The sequence below is a fragment of the Exophiala mesophila genome (assembly GCF_000836275.1).
Source record: "Exophiala mesophila strain CBS 40295 unplaced genomic scaffold supercont1.2, whole genome shotgun sequence".
Lineage (NCBI taxonomy): Eukaryota > Fungi > Ascomycota > Eurotiomycetes > Chaetothyriales > Herpotrichiellaceae > Exophiala > Exophiala mesophila.
This window is the reverse complement of record NW_015622505.1, coordinates 364,250-384,713: the sequence shown is the minus strand read 5'-3', so window position 1 is coordinate 384,713 and position 20,464 is coordinate 364,250. Positions and strand designations below refer to the sequence as shown.

The 20,464-nt window shown below is 51.5% G+C and overlaps 6 protein-coding genes across 6 annotated transcripts; 3 read left to right on the top strand and 3 right to left on the bottom strand.

Annotated features, from left to right (window-relative positions):
- Positions 1 to 3,156: 3,156 nt before the first annotated feature.
- On the bottom strand, positions 3,157 to 5,260 carry PV10_02065 (uncharacterized protein). The gene has a single exon (XM_016366339.1). It carries the CDS (start codon positions 4,802 to 4,804, stop codon positions 3,368 to 3,370), a length of 1,437 nt encoding a protein of 478 aa, XP_016225857.1. The 5' UTR covers positions 4,805 to 5,260; the 3' UTR covers positions 3,157 to 3,367.
- A 203-nt stretch (positions 5,261 to 5,463) lies between these two features.
- PV10_02064 (uncharacterized protein) lies at positions 5,464 to 8,340 on the top strand. Its single transcript, XM_016366338.1, has one exon. The coding sequence runs from the start codon at positions 6,157 to 6,159 to the stop codon at positions 8,059 to 8,061; it is 1,905 nt and encodes a 634-aa protein (XP_016225856.1). The 5' UTR covers positions 5,464 to 6,156; the 3' UTR covers positions 8,062 to 8,340.
- A 72-nt stretch (positions 8,341 to 8,412) lies between these two features.
- PV10_02063 (uncharacterized protein) lies at positions 8,413 to 9,737 on the bottom strand. The gene has a single exon (XM_016366337.1). The coding sequence runs from the start codon at positions 9,697 to 9,699 to the stop codon at positions 8,428 to 8,430; it is 1,272 nt and encodes a 423-aa protein (XP_016225855.1). The 5' UTR covers positions 9,700 to 9,737; the 3' UTR covers positions 8,413 to 8,427.
- Positions 9,738 to 10,126: 389 nt separating this feature from the next.
- PV10_02062 (uncharacterized protein) lies at positions 10,127 to 12,876 on the top strand. Its single transcript, XM_016366336.1, has 3 exons — positions 10,127 to 11,452; positions 11,505 to 12,105; positions 12,154 to 12,876. Exons 1-3 carry the CDS (start codon positions 10,373 to 10,375, stop codon positions 12,651 to 12,653), a joined length of 2,181 nt encoding a protein of 726 aa, XP_016225854.1. The 5' UTR covers positions 10,127 to 10,372; the 3' UTR covers positions 12,654 to 12,876.
- Positions 12,877 to 12,951: 75 nt separating this feature from the next.
- On the bottom strand, positions 12,952 to 16,790 carry PV10_02061 (calcium-translocating P-type ATPase, SERCA-type). The gene is made up of 3 exons (XM_016366335.1): positions 16,303 to 16,790; positions 16,062 to 16,219; positions 12,952 to 16,009 (listed from the first exon to the last, which is right to left on the bottom strand). Exons 1-3 carry the CDS (start codon positions 16,418 to 16,420, stop codon positions 13,208 to 13,210), a joined length of 3,078 nt encoding a protein of 1,025 aa, XP_016225853.1. The 5' UTR covers positions 16,421 to 16,790; the 3' UTR covers positions 12,952 to 13,207.
- A 1,154-nt stretch (positions 16,791 to 17,944) lies between these two features.
- Positions 17,945 to 19,998, top strand: PV10_02060 (14-3-3 family protein epsilon). The gene is made up of 6 exons (XM_016366334.1): positions 17,945 to 18,415; positions 18,531 to 18,538; positions 18,612 to 18,690; positions 18,750 to 19,024; positions 19,073 to 19,160; positions 19,215 to 19,998. Exons 1-6 carry the CDS (start codon positions 18,404 to 18,406, stop codon positions 19,569 to 19,571), a joined length of 819 nt encoding a protein of 272 aa, XP_016225852.1. The 5' UTR covers positions 17,945 to 18,403; the 3' UTR covers positions 19,572 to 19,998.
- Positions 19,999 to 20,464: the final 466 nt, after the last annotated feature.

Below are 20,464 nucleotides of genomic sequence, written 5' to 3'. Positions count from 1 at the left end.
CATCTTTTTCAACCTGACCTTTTACTTCATGACCAATCTCAATCGCGCACCAGGACCCTTCTTTTTCTACTTCATGGTGAGCTTTCTTGTTGTTCTGGCCATGTCAGGCCTTTTCAGATCCATGTACGCGATCCCTGTCTACGACCGTGAACATACACTCCACTGACTTTCTCCAGCGCTTCACTTTCCCGTACCGAACAGCAGGCGATGGTACCCGCCGCAATCTTACAACTTGCACTCCTTATCTTTACAGGATTTGTTGTTCCTATCGACTATATGCTTGGGTGGTGCAGGTGGATTATCTATGTCAACCCTGTTGCGTATGCATACGAGTCGCTTATGATCAACGAATTCCACAACCGCAACTATACATGCTCTTCATACATCCCCAACTACGACAACGCCGGAGCGACATACGTTGCTTGTGACGCAGTTGGATCTGTACCTGGACAGACATTTGTTCTTGGTGACGACTTCGTCAATTCAGCCTACAGCTACTATGTCAGCCACAAATGGCGTAACGTCGGCATCATCATAGCGATGGTCATTTTCAATCACATGGTCTACTTGATTGCCAGTGAGTACATCAAAGCAAAGAGGTCCAGAGGGGAGCTTCTAGTTTTTCGACGAGGTTTCGTCCCACAATCCCATGTCAGGGCAGGAACGGACATCGAATCACCACCCCGTGGCCCAGTCCCAGTCGGCAAATCAGATGGCCGCATGACCAGTATCAAAGAGACTTTCCAAGGCTCCGCCGGGATCTTCCACTGGAACAACGTGTGCTATGATATCAAGATCAAGCGTGGGATGAAACGAATCCTTGATCACGTTGACGGTTGGGTCAAACCTGGCACTTTGACGGCTTTGATGGGTGTCTCTGGCGCTGGCAAAACAACTCTTCTCGACTGCCTGGCCGATCGCCGCAAAGGCGTTGGCATCATCACGGGAGAGATGCTAATCGATGGGAAGAAGCGTGACGAGAGTTTCCAACGCTTGACTGGGTATGCTCAGCAGCAAGACTTACACCTAGAGACTACCACTGTTCGAGAGGTAATAATCAGCCCACCGTATACTTTTCTCCTTCAAGGCACAAGTAAGACCCAGTTGTCATGTTACTAACGGCTCATCAGGCTCTGGAGTTCTCTGCTCTCCTTCGACAATCAGCCGACATTCCAAATGCGCAAAAGTTAGCCTATGTTGATGAAATCATCCAGTTATTAGATATTCAGGATTACGCTGATGCGATTGTTGGGGTTCCAGGTGAAGGCCTCAACATCGAGCAGCGTAAGAGATTGACAGTTGGGGTTGAATTGGTTGCAAAGCCTCCACTCCTCCTTTTCGTTGATGAGCCTACTTCAGGCCTTGACTCGCAGACCAGCTGGGCTGTCCTAGACCTGCTAGACAAGCTATCAAAAGCAGGACAGTCAATTCTTTGCACGATTCATCAACCATCTGCCATGTTATTTGAACGCTTCGATCGCCTATTGCTACTGGCTGAAGAAGGTCGTACGGTTTATTTTGGTAAGCGCCACCTTTTTCTCTTTCCCTGTGACCCTCACAGCTGTAGCTGCTTCTACCGGAGGGCTTCCTACTAGCAAATGACGACGCTGACATGATTCTAGGCGACATTGGGGAAGATCACACCACCTTGACCGACTACTTTGAACGCAATGGGGCTCCGCCTTGTCCACCTGGTGCAAACCCAGCTGAATGGATGCTCGAGGCCATTGGCGCTGGTCCCCAAAATTCCACTTCAATCGACTGGCATCAGATCTGGCGGGGTAGTCCGGAGTATCAACAGGTTCAGCAAGAGCTCAGCAGGCTCCGCTCCCTCGCTTCACAATCGAAGTCCTTGGAGAAGGACGCAGAGCCAGAGAAGCACCGCGAGTTTGCGGCGTCTTTCTGGGAACAGTTTCTCTATGTCACGAAACGAGTCTTCCAGCAGAATTGGAGAACTCCATCCTACGTCTACGGCAAGGTTTTGCTCTGCACTTTTTCGAGCTTGTTCATTGGTCTTGTCTTTCTCGATGCTCCTTTGACAATTCAAGGCCTTCAGAATCAGCTCTTTGCGATTTTTGAACTTTGCAGTATCTTCGGCCAACTCGTCGATCAACGGCTTCCTCAATTTGTCACTCAGCGCAAGCTATACGAGATCCGCGAACGGCCGTCCAACACTTATTCGTGGAAGATCTTTATGCTGAGCCAGATCGTATCCGAAATTCCCTGGACAGCCATTTCGTCCGTCTTTATGTGGGTACTGATCTACTATCTAGTCGGCTTCAACCACAATGCTGGAACCGACGGGACTGAACGCGCCGTTCTATCGTGGCTCCTATTTCTGCAACTCCTGATGCTCATTAGCGCATTTGGACACTTGTGCATATCTTTCAGTGAGACGGCGGATGAAGCGGGCAACGTGGCAAATCTGTTGTTTGTGCTGGTGTTCTTTTTCTGCGGCGTCCTAGCCACTCCAGAACAGATGCCTGGGTTTTGGATCTTCCTGTATCGCGTCTCGCCGCTGTCGTACTGGGTTTCGGCAGTGTTATCGACGGGTGTTGCCAACGTCCAAATCACATGTGCGGCCAACGAATACATCAGCATACTTCTTCCCGATGACCATCAGAATTGCGGTGAGTATTTGGCCGAATACATCTCTACGGCAGGTGGCTATGTGCTGGACCCTGCGGCGACTTCCGAGTGCAGGTACTGCAAGATCAGAGATTCTAATTCCTACCTGTCGGGAATCCATATCGATTATGATGATCGATGGCGCAATTTTGGCATTGTTTGGGCGTATGTTGTGTTCAATATCGCTGCGGCATTCGTGTTGTATTGGCTCGCAAGGATGCCCAAGGGAAGAAAGAGGAGTAAGGTGAAGGTGTAACACATGGCGATGACGATGGTGACGGTGGAGATGGGTGGTATTTCTTTGGGCGACTTTGCAAATGGCAAGACATGGATTGCATGATCTTGGTGTTGATTGTGGAAATAAGACGGTAGTAGTCTGGCAAGGTCTGACATAGATAGACTTCTTTAACTCTCAGCTCAATTGTCTATGTGCCTACATTTTAGAAAAGAGGTTTTGTGCATGAGTCTGGGCGAATTTTCATCTTTTTCTATTGGTGCACCTTTCACTAGAAGGTCGAGCCAAAAGCTGGAGATATAGAACTCAATTAATGATACACTTGTTGTTACATAGATTTTGGTCTTACACGCTCTATAGGCCACCTTGGCATTTGCAAGAACATCCGGAGCTGTTTCGGACCGTACAATGTGAGCGGAGGAGGCCATCAAGGCGAAGAGGAATATCAAAAATGATCCGGTCACTATTCGACTCTATTGTTAAGTTGATTTAGGTGTCTCGTCATCAAATCAGCGACTCCGTGCTCAGAGCTACCAGCTCATCTTCAGGGCTTGGTTGGTCCCGAGAAAGGGCATCAGCGGACTCGAACGGAGAAGAGGATTCGGTGATAGAAGAAGAGAATCGGTAACCCAGCTGGGTGGCAGGGTATTGCAGAAGAGTTCGAATGGCGGGGGAGGTGGTGTTTTCAAGAAACATACATATGGCGTGGCCTTCGTTGAGAGCGCGTCCAGTGGTCCACCAGATGTCCATGTGATACAGGGCGGTCAGCCAGTAGACGAAGATGAGCAAGGCACGCTCGTCTCGGCGGCCCAGAAGAGCACGGAATGCTGGCTGTAGTTGTGCCATGAACACGATGATCAGGTTGAAGGTGTCGATGGTCGATGTTCCGATGCTAGTGCTAGCGCCGGTGGTGAAGATCAGGCTGACGTGTCGCAGCGCCATGTGGTAGACGTTGTTGCGAGATGACGAATCCGGACCAATCTCACACAATTGGGCTAGTGGGTGGGGGATGCCTTCGTGACCTTCTTTCTTGAGCTCTCGAAGCGTCTTGGGATGGTATGCCTCAGGACCTGACTCTGCAAAAGCCGGTGCCCACATGCTCTCGTGCAGATGGTCCGAGAAGACGTTGCATATTTGCGCCGCTGACGCCTGCATCTCTACCCATTGCAGCTTCCTAGCCCGAACGGCCTCGTCTTCGGCTAGGACAAAAGAGTCTAATGGATCGAATCGGTCATACTGGATGAGGTTCATATTCAAAGAGAGGCAATTGGAAATAATCAAATCCATGTTGTGCTGGCCCAGAGGTCTAGCAAGTTGTTGCTGGAGCAAAGTCGTCGCTCGGTGCATGTGATGCGTCCTGGCGATCTGGTGACTTGCCATATTCGGTTGCAAGTGTGCCATGTGTTGGGCCGAAATGGCGAGAAGCGCGTGCATCAAGGATGAATTCTGGAGCGCAAGCGGGAGGTAGAGCGTTCTAATCATGGACTTCTGTGAAACGGGTCCCGCTAGGGAGTTTAAGGTGAAATTGACGTAGTGATGAAAGACACGTAAGTATGGTGTCATCCGTTGTAGTAGCAGATTGCTTCTCATCGAGTCTTCGTCGCCAGAGTATCTCAAAAGCCCATCGAGTTGTACTTCATGTTGAACCATAGCCAGGTGAGATCCTTTGAGGATTGACTCTGTGGAGGGACTGGACTGACTCAGCGAAATAACGCCTTCCGACTTTGCATCGTGGCCCTCAGCAGACTGAGCGTAGACACAGAGACTCTGAATGGCCTTGCAACGTCCGCAGATAGGACGTTGTTCGTCGCATTTTAGCCTTCGCTCCTTGCACGATCCGCATCCATTCCGTGACTTCTTGTGAGGTTTTCGAGTATGCTTGGAGATAGGTTGTTCAGATGATGACAACTTGTTTAGGCGGAATTTGATCACAGCAGCCATCAATTCTGCTTCGCGGTGCTGTCATCACCGCGAGAACCTGGCCCAAGAACAAGAGCCAGAGAACAGGCACGAGTGTGTTCCGACAAAGTAGGCAGGGTCTTTGATGGCGGTTAGAAGGAAACAGTATTGAATCTCAAGCTGTAACTCATGTATTTTCCCTGTACTCATGTCGCGAGCGATCATGCTGATCAAAGGATTGTTCTGTTCCATATGTCGTTGACAAAGGTCTCACGTGAGGCATTTGCCCTCTCAGACGCTAGCCTGGATTAGGCAATTTTCATCTGTCGTATTCGGCTGTGGGGGCCCAGTGGGCCTCCCACCCACAATTGTTCACTTTGGCTTTGAAGTGGGACATGCAGCACCGGCTCTCCAGGGTCTTGAATGTCAGTGAGACGCCTTGACGTCAGATTGGTAGCTGGGAGAGTGTCTGGATGTTGAGTCTGGAAGAAATCGGACGTCCTGTTGGTCGTTGTGTGTTGAAGGAAAGACAGGAAAGCGGCGAGAGGTTATTTTAGTTTATATGGCTAGACGACAATTTCACCAAAAGGCAGCCTGATTTCCCCATATCACGTGCGGAGATTCAACGTCCACGTCAGTCAGACTCTCGAATCTCGTGAATCTCAGTTGCACGAGTTGCAGGCAGACTTCACGTTGACTCACTTCATCAATCGCCTCGACACCTACAACGCTTCATTTACTCCTCTTTCTACCTTTTAAGCCTTGCTCAGCTTTGACCTTACCTGTCACTTCTAATAGACACCTCCACTGATACCGTCCCAGCAACCAAACATGACCTTGCCGCCTCCTAAACTGTATCCCTCCTCCATCATCTGTTGTTTGTCCCCTGTTTAAGATCCCGGTCTATCGGTCCTGACCACGGTCAAACTTGTCTACAACTGTGTTCCTGTATACCTCTACCTATCCACCTCCTTGATTCCCCAGTCTGGGCCTTTCACAAATTGCCAAAAAGCCTCGACGGATCGTCCAATGCCTGCAATGCCCTTCTAGGAGACTGTGCAACGACGCAAGACTTGGTCGATCCTTTGCCTGTTCGCAATCTTGATCTTCTACCATCGGGGCTCCCTGGATCAGTTCCTTGGCGAACTTTGGGTTCGGTTTCGAGAGAAACTACTGCAATTATTACTCGATCTCCCCTGGTGGAACACCCTCCCGCCAGGCCAAAGGCTTGCAGGGCAAGCTATTCTGCTGGCTTTCCTCGGCCCGCCAGGCGCATATATCGACCTCATCGATCAAGTCTTGCAGCGAGAGATTGGACCCCTTGGAGGCTTTGCAGACACTGATTTCAATGAGGAGATTTAAAGACAGCTGACCCAGAAACCACGGCGTCCGTCATGAACAAATCCATATTTGAGCGTATATTCCCCCACTCCCCAACCAGCAGACTACCACAGTACAATGACGATGACGATTACACTTCTCTTTATGCTTCTAGATCACCCTCCTCCCCCCCTCGAATCTCGCTCCGTGATTCGAGATCTTCGTCCTCTTCTCAAGCTCTCCGTTCTCTCTCTCCCAGGCAGACCTCATCTCCTGCAAACAAACCTGCCATACGTTCAAATGACCCTTTTCTCCACATCACCCGCGCATCCAATCAACTACAACGTACTTTTCAAACCCTCCTCGACGCTCAATCCGAAGGGCTAAGCGCTGGGATTGGACTTGAGGATGACACCTCATCATTCGGTAGTCCCACTCCGACTCCATCCCATACCAACCCTGTAAAAGGTGGCAACACAGTTCATGGGCCGAAGGTCATTCCTGTTCGTCAACCGCGGGTCCGGAAACTGACGTTGCGAGCGGCTCGGAAAGGCCTTTTCAATGCAATGCGCGAACTTGCAGACATCAAATCCCACGAAACTTCTTCTATCGACCAAGAAATTCAAGCTCGAGAACAAGCGGTTAAGATTGCTGCAGATCTCGCCGCACAAAGGACGACACTTCAAGGTGAAATCGACAACATTCGACACCAAGGAAGCTCTCGACTTTGGAAAGATGACTTGGCTCAGGTGGAGCTCGAAATAAGGACGCTGGAAAACCGTTTGTCGGAGTTACGAGTGCGCCAGCGATATTTGAGCTCCAAGATTGAAGAGGACATTAGCACCAAAGAATCCAAGTTGAGTTCCTACCGGGAAGCCTTCCGACTCGGCGAAGCAAGAGAGGTGGAGTTCTTGCGAAATCCACCCATCTCACAAGGTCTGGCCACGACCGGGGGCCTTCACCAAACCTTCTACACCTTGAAGCCGGATCGGAGAACCTTGGAGATGGCCATGGATCAATGGGGCGCAGAAATCGAAGAATTACAAACGCGGAGAAGCAAGGTTGAGAAGGAAAAGGATGCGTCGATGGATGGATCTCGACTCTGGAGAGACGCAGTCAAGCGTATCATCGAATTCGAGAGGGACCTGAGGGCTCAAACGCAGGAGCTCAGTGCCAGCCAGCTTCAGTCATATTCAGGTGATTCGCATCTTGCACGCATTGGATTGTCGACTTCGATGGAAGTCGTGGTGACCAAGCTTACAACCTTGATCCACTCACTTGAATGGGACCTTGGTCTTGCGGAAAAGAGGGGTTGGAACTTGCTTGTTGTTGCGATTGGGGCTGAGGTGGCAGCTTTCCAACAAGCCAGAGAGCTCTTGAGCCCGACCAAAGGCCTCACAAACGAGGACGATTTGATCGAGGACAGCTTGAGCGAGAGCAATATAGACCATCAAGACGATGAAAATGCCGACCTTGTGACCGCAGACGAACCCACACCCATCAATACCAACGGTAGTGGGACTTCTTTTACGAACAAAACAATCACGCCAACTCGCAGCCCGAGTCGACCGGCGAGCGTGACGAGCAACCAAAGCCTCGAAGACACATTGCGAGAATTTGCACCGTCGAAGTCGACTGGAGCTTCCATCATCGTCAATCCTCGCCGTACGATTAGTACAGACCGGAATGATAATGATGGCCGACGGAACGAGACACAGCGTGCTGATGGATATGCTGGAAAGCCGCTCGGCCGCAGCATGTACCAGTCGCAGGGCGAAGCCAGGGTGTCCCCCGAAAATCCCCTCACAACCAGTGCCAGCTCGAGGCACGGATCGGGTGAGAAAGTGAGTGGTGATGGCAAAGTTTCCGAACTCCGTAGCCAGAAAGATACTTCTCATGTGAGCCTGAGCCATGGACCTGGGGACGACGACGATGACGACGACGATCCGAGTCCCGATTTCTTCCTGTCACATTCGTGAACATGGGGCAAGTTTAAAGGGGGATGGATATATGTAGATATATATTTCATGGAGCTGCCAGATACTTGACAGCACCAAGGTAGATAGTCCCAACAGGGGGCGGGGACTTTTCACAAAGCGGAGGGTGAAGACAAATCCATTTGGCCGAGCTCAAGGCTCTGTAGAAGATATGGCTGAGCCCACCCAGATGGTGCTTAGTGCACTCTATTGGAAGCTGTGTACGAGGCTAGGTCGCATTGATTGTTCGGATTGGAAGGCCAACGCCTCCTCATTACCCACGATTCTTCCAAGCAATGAAAAGATTCTCAACCGATTCAGTTTCGATCATTTTTAACCAATTCAAGGTGCTGTGGGAAAAGTGGCAGCTCATGTGCTCTTCTCTTGCAGCTCCAACAACCTCCGGCGAATCTCAGTACTCGAAATTTTGTCGGCGAAACCCTTTTCAAGGCTATGCCCCGCCACAGTATCCGACGGTGCATCGTCAATCGAGCCTGCATCCAAGACATCGATCTCGAATACCTCGAGCGGCTTCCAGCCCTTGTCTTGCCGCTTATCATTGACCGCCTTCCCACCAGCTCTAGTCTCAGCGGAGATGACAATGGCAGAAATGGCTTGATCGGTAATTGTGGGGCCGTAGGGATCCGAGAGTTGTGTATAATTAATAGTGATTGAATCGTCCGAAGTGGAGTCCATTGGGGGCGTTGAATAAGTGACACGTACAACCTTGCCATTTGGACCTGGACTGTCGAGATACTCGGTCTTGCGGAGGGAGGACACGTCGGGATGAAAAGCAAGGATTGACTCGACAAATTGGGCGGTCCGAACTTGACGATCGTGCCACGATTCCACAATAGATCCGTACTTCTTGTTGACTAATAGCTCATCGCCGGTGATGCCACATGTGATGAGGCGAGGAGATGCTTGAGGATCGGCTGCAAGGATGGTGCATGTCAAGAGAAGTTTATGGCCAATATGAAGATGGTCAAATGTACCACCGACTGCCACGGAGGCGTGAGAAGTTACCGGGCCATCTGGGACCAAAGAGTTGCTAGGCTGAGATGAATTCTGATCGTAATTGAGGGAGGGGCCCGCGGGCAGACGGTGAATGGGGGGAATGGGTTGATTCTTGGAATTGTATGTGGTGGTAACCAGCTTCAAAAAGGATTCCCCAGCTTCTCCATCGACTGAATATAGTGCGGAGTAGTGGCGTAAGGAGGTGACCAAGGTTAGTAAATCCACGACAGGTCCAGAGATGTGTTGTTTTCCACTGCTTGAGGCTCCTTCGACAGGCGAGTCAACGAAAAAGACTCGGACGTCCAGACCACCAGGGAGGTCGAGATCGATGTGAGAGGTGGCAGCAACGGAGACGACTAGGCTGTATACAGACGAGAGGAGACGTTGGAGAGGCGCGAAGACAGCAGAGCGGGAGTGGGTAGTAGAAGCTGGATAGGATGGGTGGAGACACAGGGCAATATCCAACCTGGAAATGGTGGCTGTGGAGCCTGAGGCTACCAGCCTAGGAAAAAGAGTTTCGAGCGAGGTCTTGTATGCGGACCTTAATGAGCTTGTGGGAGAGGATATTGAAAGCGCTGGTAGAAGCAGAAGGGAGGCCGAATCTGACGATGAGATTGGGGCCATTTTATACAATATGGAGACGGCTGAGTGGTAGGGTTGTTTATTAGATTCTGGGTCGAGTATGGGCAAATCGAGCAGAGAAGGTAGAAGTCGAGGTGAGTTGTTGAAGAGATCCTGGTTGAATATCAAAGGGAGAGAGGGAGTGGGAGAGAGAAATCAAAGGACGTTGGTCGTTGGCATGGATATTTGATGTGGATGTGGATGTGGATGTGGATGGAAAGCGCGATCAACTTGTCCCTCGGCTCCTTCCCTCTGGGGAGGATGTATAACTGTTAAAAGGGTAAGAGCAGGCAAGAGCAGGCAAGAGCACCTGTGGCTGGTAGATCAAGGACTCTAGGAAGGTGCAACTGCCACCCACGTGAGACTTTCTCTCCCTCTAAATTCGTCTCTCTGTCTCTCTCTCACTCACACCCTCACCCACACCATCACCCTCCCCTCAACGCTCCCCTCCCCCTAATCTGCCTACCCACCCTGCTACCCGCCCCGACGCCTACTCCGTATTATCCTGTACCTGTCGACGTCCTGATTTCAAACCTTGACGCCAAAGCTCCTCCCGGCAATCACCGTCAAATGCACTGGCCCTCAACAAGACCGTTTGTCAGTTTGACGCTCTCAAAGTCAGTCTGACTTGGACCACTCAATTCAGACACTATATTTGTCTCTTTACCTGATCATTATGCCCTTCCACCTCCCCCGACACCAGCACACACTCTCCGATCCAGAGTCCCTTCAGGACAGTTATTACTCTCATAATTCCAACGCCTTCTACCCCCCAAACCAGACCCTGAGTTCAGTCCCCCAATCCGAAGGCCACTGGAACGACCAACAACAACACCTCCAACAATCACCACATTTTCCCGTGTCCAGCCAACATCCTTCCATACCCACCACCTCGTCCGACCAGGCACAAACTCGCCCCTATCAACCATTACCCAACTCAAATCCCGGCACGAATGGCACCGGCAATGGCACCGTGATTCCATTTCGTCTGGCACCATCCCAATATCAAGACCAAACACCCGCACAATACTCGACCCCTTCCTCCTCCCTGCGACGTTCTTTGACTACTGCTCGACAACCAGAAGAACTTCACTTAAACACCCCCTCTCGTTCCTCTGCCATGAGCGACGTCCATCATTATGGTGCACCGCCTGCGTACGCCGGAGACCAAGGACTATCTATCAAGATCGAACCATCCACCCCACAGCACCCTTCCAGCGTCGCAAGTAATCCTGTCCCAGGAACACTTCAGCCGGGTCTTGCAAACAGGCCAGCTGCTCTAGCTGCTAGTAACACTGCTCCTGCTCTCCCAACACTCCCTCAACTCTCGACCTCGTTACAACAACCTCCACACTCCGCGCGACCCTCTACCCTCAGTCATTCCCATTCGTACTCTAGGTCCAGCCCCGGCGTCATGGACCAACCAAAATATAAACCATTCTCAAACACACCAGAGCAAGCCAAATATTCTTCTCCCACCGCTGGATATATTTCCAATACCCCACTTGGCCCATCCTCCTATTCTCCTCTTGGCCTGGCCGACATTCGCGCTCGTGGTGATCAGGTCTTTTCAGATTTGCCTTTCAATCCCACTCTCCCTCAAGATAACGAAACCTCTCAGTACCCCCAGAACAGTCACTATGCAGCTCCATGGCCCATATACGCTGTCGACTGGTGCAAGTGGCCCCCCCGATCAAACAACAATACCGCCGGCAAAATCGCCATAGGCAGTTATCTCGAAGACAATCACAACTATGTGAGAGGAAATTACCTTCATGGACTCTCGCACCTGGCTGACATCAACACAGATACAAATCTTAGACGCTCAAAAGTCCCAGATAGACCCGGACAACCCCCATGCCGACCGCGGCCTGGACTTTGTCAAAACCGCAGAAGCTACCCATGCATATCCTGTCACTCGAATCCTGTGGGAGCCCCCGTCTTCCAATAAACAGACCACCGACTTGCTGGCCACGTCCGGAGATCATTTGAGGTTGTGGTCCTTGCCAAACGATCCACACTCGTATCAATCAAACAATATCAACAGATCCAACAACACCAAATCCCCCCCACTGCAAAAACTTTCGCCCCTGGCACTCTTGTCCAATTCAAAATCCCCAGAACACACTGCCCCAATCACTTCACTTGACTGGAATGTCGTCCAACCTTCTCTGATCATCACCTCCTCCATAGACACCACCTGTACCATCTGGGATATCCCTAGCTTGACCGCAAAAACACAGCTTATCGCACACGATAAAGAAGTCTATGATGTTCGCTTTTGTGCCAACAGTGTCGATGTTTTCGTCTCATGCGGTGCCGACGGTAGTGTGAGAATGTTTGACCTCAGGAGTCTTGAGCATAGTACTATCATATATGAACCTTCTGAAAAGCAACAGGCCAAAGACTGTGAGTCTAGCAACCTTTCAGACCTCTCCCCTACTGACCTCTCTGCAGCCTCAGACGCCCTTTCGTCTTCCCCGACTCGCGGTGGTCCCTCTTCTCTACCGTTTCCGCCACCCCTGCTCCGCATAGCAGCCTCCCCTCACGATGCTCATCTTCTTGCAACCTTCAGTCAAGACTCTTCTGTCATACGAGTCCTCGACGTCCGTCAACCGGGCCAAGCACTCCTCGAACTCAAGGGTCATGGTGCTGCCGTCAGTTGCATTGACTGGAGCAGCTCTCAGCGTGGCGTTCTCGCCTCTGGAGCCGATGATTGCTGCGTCCTACTTTGGGATCTGATGGGCAGCTCGGCCACGGGCATCGGGGCTTCAGCTCCTGCGGGAGCTTCTCAAGCCACCGCAAGCACCGGGCAAGCACCAGGCTCTACTAGCCAAGAAAGGGGCCCTAGCGCGGTCTGGGAGTCGGCTTTTGAAGTCGCCAACATCAGCTGGGCGCCATCCATGGGTATGCTGGGTGTCTGTGGAGGCAAGGGCTTCTGGGGTGTGCAGTTATGAATCATGGCCGCTAGCCGCTACCTGCAACTGATGTGGTCCTTGGCACTGTCTCTCTTGGCTCGAGTATGAACGTGGACCGAATTTTCATGACATGAGAGGGTGATGCTCATCTATTTTGTTCGAGATGACAAAATTTCCGCTGACGACAAGGAAGACATGATATTATAGAAGAATGGACAGCGTGCATTGTTGCTGCCTTATATGACAAGATTTTCTATTTTGGTAGACTAAGTCTTGGGGTCATGCCGTTGTTCTGCTCGTAATGGATCTGCCACGTCGAGGCAGACGGCAGACAACCCCCCGCCTGAGCATCGCATAGGCCGACCAAGCGCAGCGTAGCTCGACTTTGAGCCCATGAGCATTGTTTGCATCGAGTCACATGTTGATTCTATCAGTCTATGCAATTGTGATATCTCCCATGCAACAAATCTAGATGATGGTCAGATCTCAAGACCACCACGTGTCGGTATTCTAGAGTCCGAATGTACGGCCATCGTATCGAATACGACAGACAGGCTTTCGTGAACGCATCGAATCATGCCAGGACTCGCCTTTTACTGGGCCTTCTTGTTCTTGGTCCCGCTGCCCACATGGCCATTTCCTACTCTCTTTTCCTCGACTTCAGCGCCAATCCCGACGCCGTCAGTCTTGTTGATGAAGAACATGCGCTCAAAAACCTTCAGAATCTCGTCTAGGAAAATAACAGGCGCCGAAATGACCACGACCGCCGTCCATTCCGCTTGAGTCAAGGGCTCAATACTGAACAAGCTCTGCAAGATAGGCACGTACAGGATGGCAAAGTGGAGAGCCATGGAGAGCAGGATGGCGTAGATGAGCTTCATGTTCTTCCACAGCGGCATAGTGAGTAACGACTCGGACGATGACAAGGCGTTCATGGCATTGAACATTTCAATCACCACCAGAATCGACAGACTCATGGTCGAGGCCGTCCGTGTGGCCACCGACGAGGCGGAGAATATGCTGCAGTCAGTCGTCAGGTAGAGAGGGTTCGTCAGGCTGCACTGGTGGAAGTGGCGCAGTTGAGTAAAGGTAATCTGAGGCCCCGTGGTGTGATACATGAACCACCACACGTAGCCAAACACAGTTGCGGCCCCCACATACGTGCCAATCACCATGTACCGGAAAAAAAGCCAGCCCGACACCAAGGGCTCGTCACGTTTGCGCGGACGCCGGCGCATCACGTCGCCATCTGGTGGGTTGAAAGACAATGCCGTGGCTGGAAGGCCGTCCGTGACTAGGTTGACCCACAGAAGCTGAACCGGGATCAAGGCTTCAGGCAGTCCAAGTGCGGCGGTGAGGAAGATGGATACGACTTCTCCAATGTTGGATGAGATCAGATAGCGGATGAACTGTTGAGTGTTGGAGTAGATGGTGCGGCCTTCTTCAATGGCAATCTCGATCGTGGCAAAGTTGTCGTCCGCCAGGACCATGTCGGCTGCCAGTTTTGCAACATCTGTGCCCGTGCCCATGGCGACACCAATGTCAGATTTCTTCAGTGCGGGCGCGTCGTTGACGCCGTCACCAGTCATGGCGACGACCTCCCCGGCGCTTTGCAGCAGGTCCACTAGTTTCGACTTGTGGGTGGGTTCGACTCGTGAGAACAGGCTGGCGGATTTGGCTGCTGCGAGTTTCTCGCTTTCGGTGAGTTGGTCAAACTGTCGACCCGTATAGCTCTTGCCCGCCAGGTCTTCACCAGGCTCGAAGACGCCAATCTGTTTACAGATGGTCTCGGCCGTATTCTGGTTGTCGCCCGTGATGACAATGACACGGATTCCAGCAGACCGGCACTTCTGAATCGAGGCGGCGACTTCGGGACGAGGAGGGTCGAGCATGCCTACGAATCCAATCAAGGTCATGTTTTGCTCCAGCTGGGTATACGCCTCGGTGGTTTTGGCCGTCTTGAGAAGCTTGTTGCCGTTGATATCATCAACGCTGGCAAGAGCCAAGACACGGAGACCGTGTCGGCCATAGTCAACTAATTCTTCGGAAAGGAGGCCGAGGTGTTTCTTGGTGATGGGCACCTTCTTCCCATTAGCACCCAGAATGACATGGGAACATCTCTCGAGGATGGACTCTGGAGCGCCTTTGACAAGTAGTTTCTGCTGTGCTCCAGTGCCAACCAGGACAGACATGCTTTTACGATCGCGAGAGAACTCATACGAGGCTTGCAGAGGGTGTTTCTCTTCCCAGTAAGCGCTCGCATAATGGAGAAGCTCGCCTGAGACTAAACCCTGGCGTTTATTGTTGGTGGCGATGTCGTCGGTCCCAATCTTCTCGGCCAGGACCCGTAGTGCACCTTCGGTTGGTTCGCCAATGTTGGTGAAGGTGTTATTCTTGAAGTCGTAGGAGAGTCGGGACTCGTTGCATAAGGCGGCAACTTCTGCAATTTGACGGATAGTGGCGGAAGATACGGCTGCATTTTCTAGGCGTTGCCCATTTTGAACAAGATCTCCGTTGGGCGAGAAAGTGGTCCCTTCGACTTGGATTTCTTCCAAGTCATTGCCAGCCTCATTTAGATAAACAACCTTTTCGACGCTCATCTGGTTGGTGGTGAGAGTGCCGGTTTTGTCAGAGCAGATAACACTACAACTTCCGAGAGTTTCAACAGAGGGGAGGCTTCGGACAATGGCGTTCTTAGCAGCCATCTTGCGGGTGCCAAGCGCCAGACAGGTTGTAATGACGACGGCGAGACCTTCAGGGATGGCAGCGACACCGAGAGACACGGCAATTTTGAGGTAGTAGATGGCACCTTTGGCCCAGCTTCCGCCGTGGGAGGGATCGTTGAAATGCTGGATATTGATGAGCCAGACCAAAATACAGATGACAGTGATGACCTTAGCTAGAGTATCGCCAAAGTCGTTCAGCTTCTCCTTCAGAGGGGTTGGTTCTGAGATTTGAGAGGTGATGCTTTCGTGGATGTCACCAATGGCAGTGGAGCTACCGGTGAGGACGACGATAGCAGTGGCATGGCCAGTGACGACTGTGGTTCCGGAGAAAAGAATGTTGACTTGATCCTGCTTCACAGCCTGTGCGTCCTTGATGGGCTTGGTCTCTTTGGTCACACTTTCACTCTCACCAGTGAGGATGGCTTGGTCGACAGCAAAATTGTTGCTCTGGATAGACAGGAGGCGGCAATCGGCAGGAATGCGGTCGCCGATGGCGATGGTAACAATATCTCCGGGGACCAACTCTTCGGCCTTGATTTTGCGGGCTTGACCATCGCGGGTGACCTTGGCCTCGTTGGCCGAGTACTCTTGGAGGGCGGCGATGGCCTTTTCGGCACTGCTTTCTTGGGTGACTCCGACAACGGCATTTAGGATGAGGATGCTTAAGATCTAGAACAAGGTTGGCTTGGATTTGCAGACTCTCAACACGGGTTGTACATACCACGACGGGGTCAACGAATGCGGTCCAATCGTCGGATTCTTCAAAGACGGCCAGCACAAAAGAGATTGCTGCCGATCCTAGCAAGATCAAAACCAATTGATCCTTGAACTGTTCGAGGACGAGTTGCCAGAGGGGTGTTGGAGGATCTTCTGGGAGAGCTGAAGGGTTTTGTCAGCCAAAGAAAGGCAGGTCTTTGTTTGATGTTTTGTTGGGTGGGTAGGTGCAGGAAGGGGCAACTCACAGTTGCTTCCATAGCGAGCTCTGGCCTCAAGAACCTGGGGCGAGGAGAGGCCCTTGGTTTCGGAAACGTCAAAGTGCTTCAAGACATCTGCACCAGATCGCAGGTAGGATTGCTCCATCTTTACCCGAGCGGGCGGGGAGGAAAGTGAGAGTCGACGAATCTAGAATCTAGGATTGTGTCACAGAAGTCTGGGAGCCATACAAGGTGCAGCAATAGACAGGATGATAGAGGCCAAACACTGTAACGATGACTGCAACTTCAAACAGGAAATCTATATCAAGGAGCGACTTGTTGGTGCCATGTCAAGGTGACTGGTGGTGCCGATGTGGAGATGAGAACACGGTGGAACTTTTTTTCTGAGTGTTGGAGTTGAGAGCCACGAGTGCCTGCGACAGAACGACGAGGAAAGCGTCTAGTGCGTCTCCAAAAATTGGAGAGGGAGTGGCGGGAGTACCACGAGTGAGAAGAGGCACGGGAGGAATGACGCGTGGAGAAAGGTTGGCCAAGAAGGGTTGGAAGAGGCGACAGTTTCATGCATCTTGTATGCCACTATGCGTGCGTACTGGTTGATAATAATAAAAATACCTCTGGACCCAAAGCGGCACAGCGGGCTTCGGCTCGTCATCCGTGGTTCAATATCAAACAAGTCCAAACGGTTGTGGACCGAGCCATCAATTGACATCTGATGATATTGTAATCTGGTGAAGAAACATTATATGCCAGACATCGTCAGACTTGGAGGCTTGGGCAGAGCGATAGTTGAGTTACGTACGATCAAAATGACAATGTGGGCAATGACATGTCATCAGTTGTAGGCAGATTAGTACATACCTAATTGCTACTGTACTACGTCAAGGGCGAGGCTCTGTCACCAGTTGAACCTTTTCCATAGCAACCATCGAGGTGGCGGAAGCCAGGCAGACACAGTAGAAACAAATGTTGTTGTTGAACAACACCACCACCAACAACAACAATAATCATAACAAACGTGACGGATTTTGAGTGGCAACTGTAGCCAATGACGATTTGGCATGTCGAGGATGGAGGGGATGAAGGTAATGTTTTCCTTGATTTGATCCTGTTACGTGTTCCATAACTCAGGTACGACAAACTCTTCTTGTTGACCCTAAAGTACCTAGAGTGAAGGATATGGAATATCAGGTGGGAAGAGGGTCATGTACATAAGGTACTATGTACTAGGTACCTACCTACGGTACCTACTTATTAGCAAGTATCTGTAACCTCAGGCAGTGGGCAGTATGCAGTATGTTCCTAGTATGTCTCAACATTGTGGGATGTGAACTGAGACTCTCAATAATAATACCTAGGTAGACATCTGCTGTCAGCCTTATTTGTGGCTCTCAGGCTCAAATAAGAGCAACTTGAACAAGGCAAAACAGGGCAACGACGCTAAAAGTTAAGCGCCACAAGTTGGAATTAAGGGCTAAGGAGCCCCGGAGGCCGCAGTCTCCCAGTGGCTCATCAGTCATGAATCTCTCGCAGGCAACAACACCAGGAAGTGGCAGAGTGGGAGAGTAATCGCTCAAGCACGCGACCTGATTGATTGCCTGGAATTATTATTATTGACATGATTGCGCGGCTCCTTGCCACTCGTTGTGCCGTGTTTCCCCCAAGCCCAAGCCCCAAACCTCAAACTCCATTAACCCCCAAGTAACAATTGACGCTGTGGGATGCGGCCGAGGACGCTTCAGTTGCAGAGGAGAAATACAGCGCGTCGCAGGCACCAAAGACGGAAAACAAGGCCTCACTTCTACTGGTCTGAACTGATCTGAACTGGTCTGGTCTGAATTGGTCTCAACCGGTCTCAACTGTCTCACTGGCCTCAAGAACCTGACCTGAGCCTACCACGCTTCTTCTTGCTTGCTACTTGCTACTTGCTTTCTGCGCACCTCCTCACTCATCTGCACTATCTCATCACCAGACGCCCACGCCCAAGCCCAACTTTCTCCTTCAATTTCCATCCCATTCATCCACGCTCAATCTCAATTCCATCACAGTCTCCATTCTCTAATTCTTCCTTCTCCATTCATCTCGCGCTTCCAATCTCCCTCCTTACACTGCAATTCATTCTCTCTCCATCATGTCTACTGATGTAAGTCACTGTCCTGCCCTCTCTCCCTGCCCCTCGAGCCTTCAGCTCGTCCATCTCGCTGCCCACCACATCCAATCACTGATAGAGCGACACGCTGACATGCACCGAATTCTAGCGCGAAAGGTACCTCTCCATCACAATGACAACTCCATGTCAACTCCTTATTGTGCTTGTGCTCATCTGACCTTCAATCCAGCAAAACTTTCCTCGCGAGGCTCTGCGAGCAGGCCGAGCGTTATGACGAGATGGTCAACTACATGAAAGAAGTTGCAAATGTTGGTCACACCATCAAAACACCCCCTTGATCATCACTCATTGCTGACACACTCTCTAGCTGGGCGGCGAGTTGTCCGTCGATGAGCGAAATCTTCTCTCGGTCGCTTACAAGAACGTCGTTGGCACCCGACGTGCGTCCTGGCGCATCATCTCCTCCATCGAGCAAAAGGAAGAGTCCAAGGGTTCGGACAAGCACGTCGGCACCATCCGGGAATACCGCCAGAAGATCGAGACCGAACTCGAGAAAGTCTGTCAAGACGTGCTCGATGTTTTGGACCAAGCCCTCATCCCCAAGGCCGAGTCGGGAGAATCCAAGGTCTTCTACCACAAAATGTATTCAGCCCCACCCCTCATCTGCCCACTTAATCTAACCATCAATAGGAAGGGTGACTATCATCGATATCTCGCCGAATTCGCCTCTGGCGAGAAGCGCAAGGTTGCCGCTACCGCCGCACACGAAGCATACAAGGTATGTTAGCCTCTGCCTGCCTCAATTCATGTCCGCTCTAACCCACACTTGCAGAATGCCACCGATGTTGCACAGACTGAGCTCACCCCAACGCATCCTATCCGCCTCGGCCTGGCCCTGAATTTCAGCGTCTTCTACTACGAAATCCTCAACTCTCCTGACCGAGCCTGTCATCTTGCCAAGCAAGCCTTTGATGATGCCATTGCCGAACTCGACTCGCTGTCCGAAGAGTCCTACCGTGATAGTACGCTGATCATGCAGCTGCTTCGAGACAACTTGACTCTGTGGACTTCGTCCGACGGTGGTGACGGCGAAGCCGGCCCGGCTGGCGAGGCTCCCAAGGAAGATAAGGCTGCTGAACCTGCCCCTACTGACGCCGAAACCAAGACCGATGCTGCCCCAGCCTCCTAGACAGTCTGGCTATTAGTTCCGCGGACGGTCGTGCGTTGAGCTTCAGGCCGGGTCTGAACCTCCACTTCTTGTCATCGCTCCATCGAGGCTGGGTTTCAATTCTCAAGAGCGGAACTCTTCTAGACCTGCGCACATGGCTTTGGGAAGAGATGCAAGCGACACCACACGGAGCGTGGATTTGGACCAAGGAGGAGATGATTGCCGACGGGACCGCGCAGCCGGCAGAGATTCCGGACCTCTTTCCCCACCCACCAGTCACCATCTACGTCGACACGAGATGCGAATCCCAGCACAGAAATGTTTTTCCTCTTTCCTTTACACTACGATACCACCCAGCTTTAGCTTTGGTAGGCTGAATAAGTGGCGTTAGCAAGCGTGCGAAAGATCCATCACAATCACAATCACAATCTGGATCTGTCTTGACCAATTTTCTTTTGTCTTTTGATGTGACAGGTGTTGTTATGATCTCATTGCTGCCTGTCTGGTGCATTGTGAGGGCCATCAAGGTAATGACAATGCGTGCTGGCCATAATTGACGCACGTGATCGTTCGCAATGTCATAATTGCATGTGCGCATCACGAGTGCCTACGGCTCGGATCGGATCAACTTGAGTGGAGGCCAAGTCATGATCTCATCCTCCATACCCGTGTTCCACTCCCATGACCTTGTTACCAATGTAATGTGCCAGCAACCCCATCAGCCCAGGGGGAAACCCCCTTGTTCTAGACCTGGGACAGCCTGCATGTGTGTGAATACTCCATTTCTCGCAAATAACACACTGTTGGACTGCGTCATGCATGGGGAGTCGATGCTCCATGTACCCCCCCCCCCCCCCCCCCCCCCCCCCCCCCCCCCCGGCCTCCAGTCAGGTACCAGTGGTAAGTCAGGACTG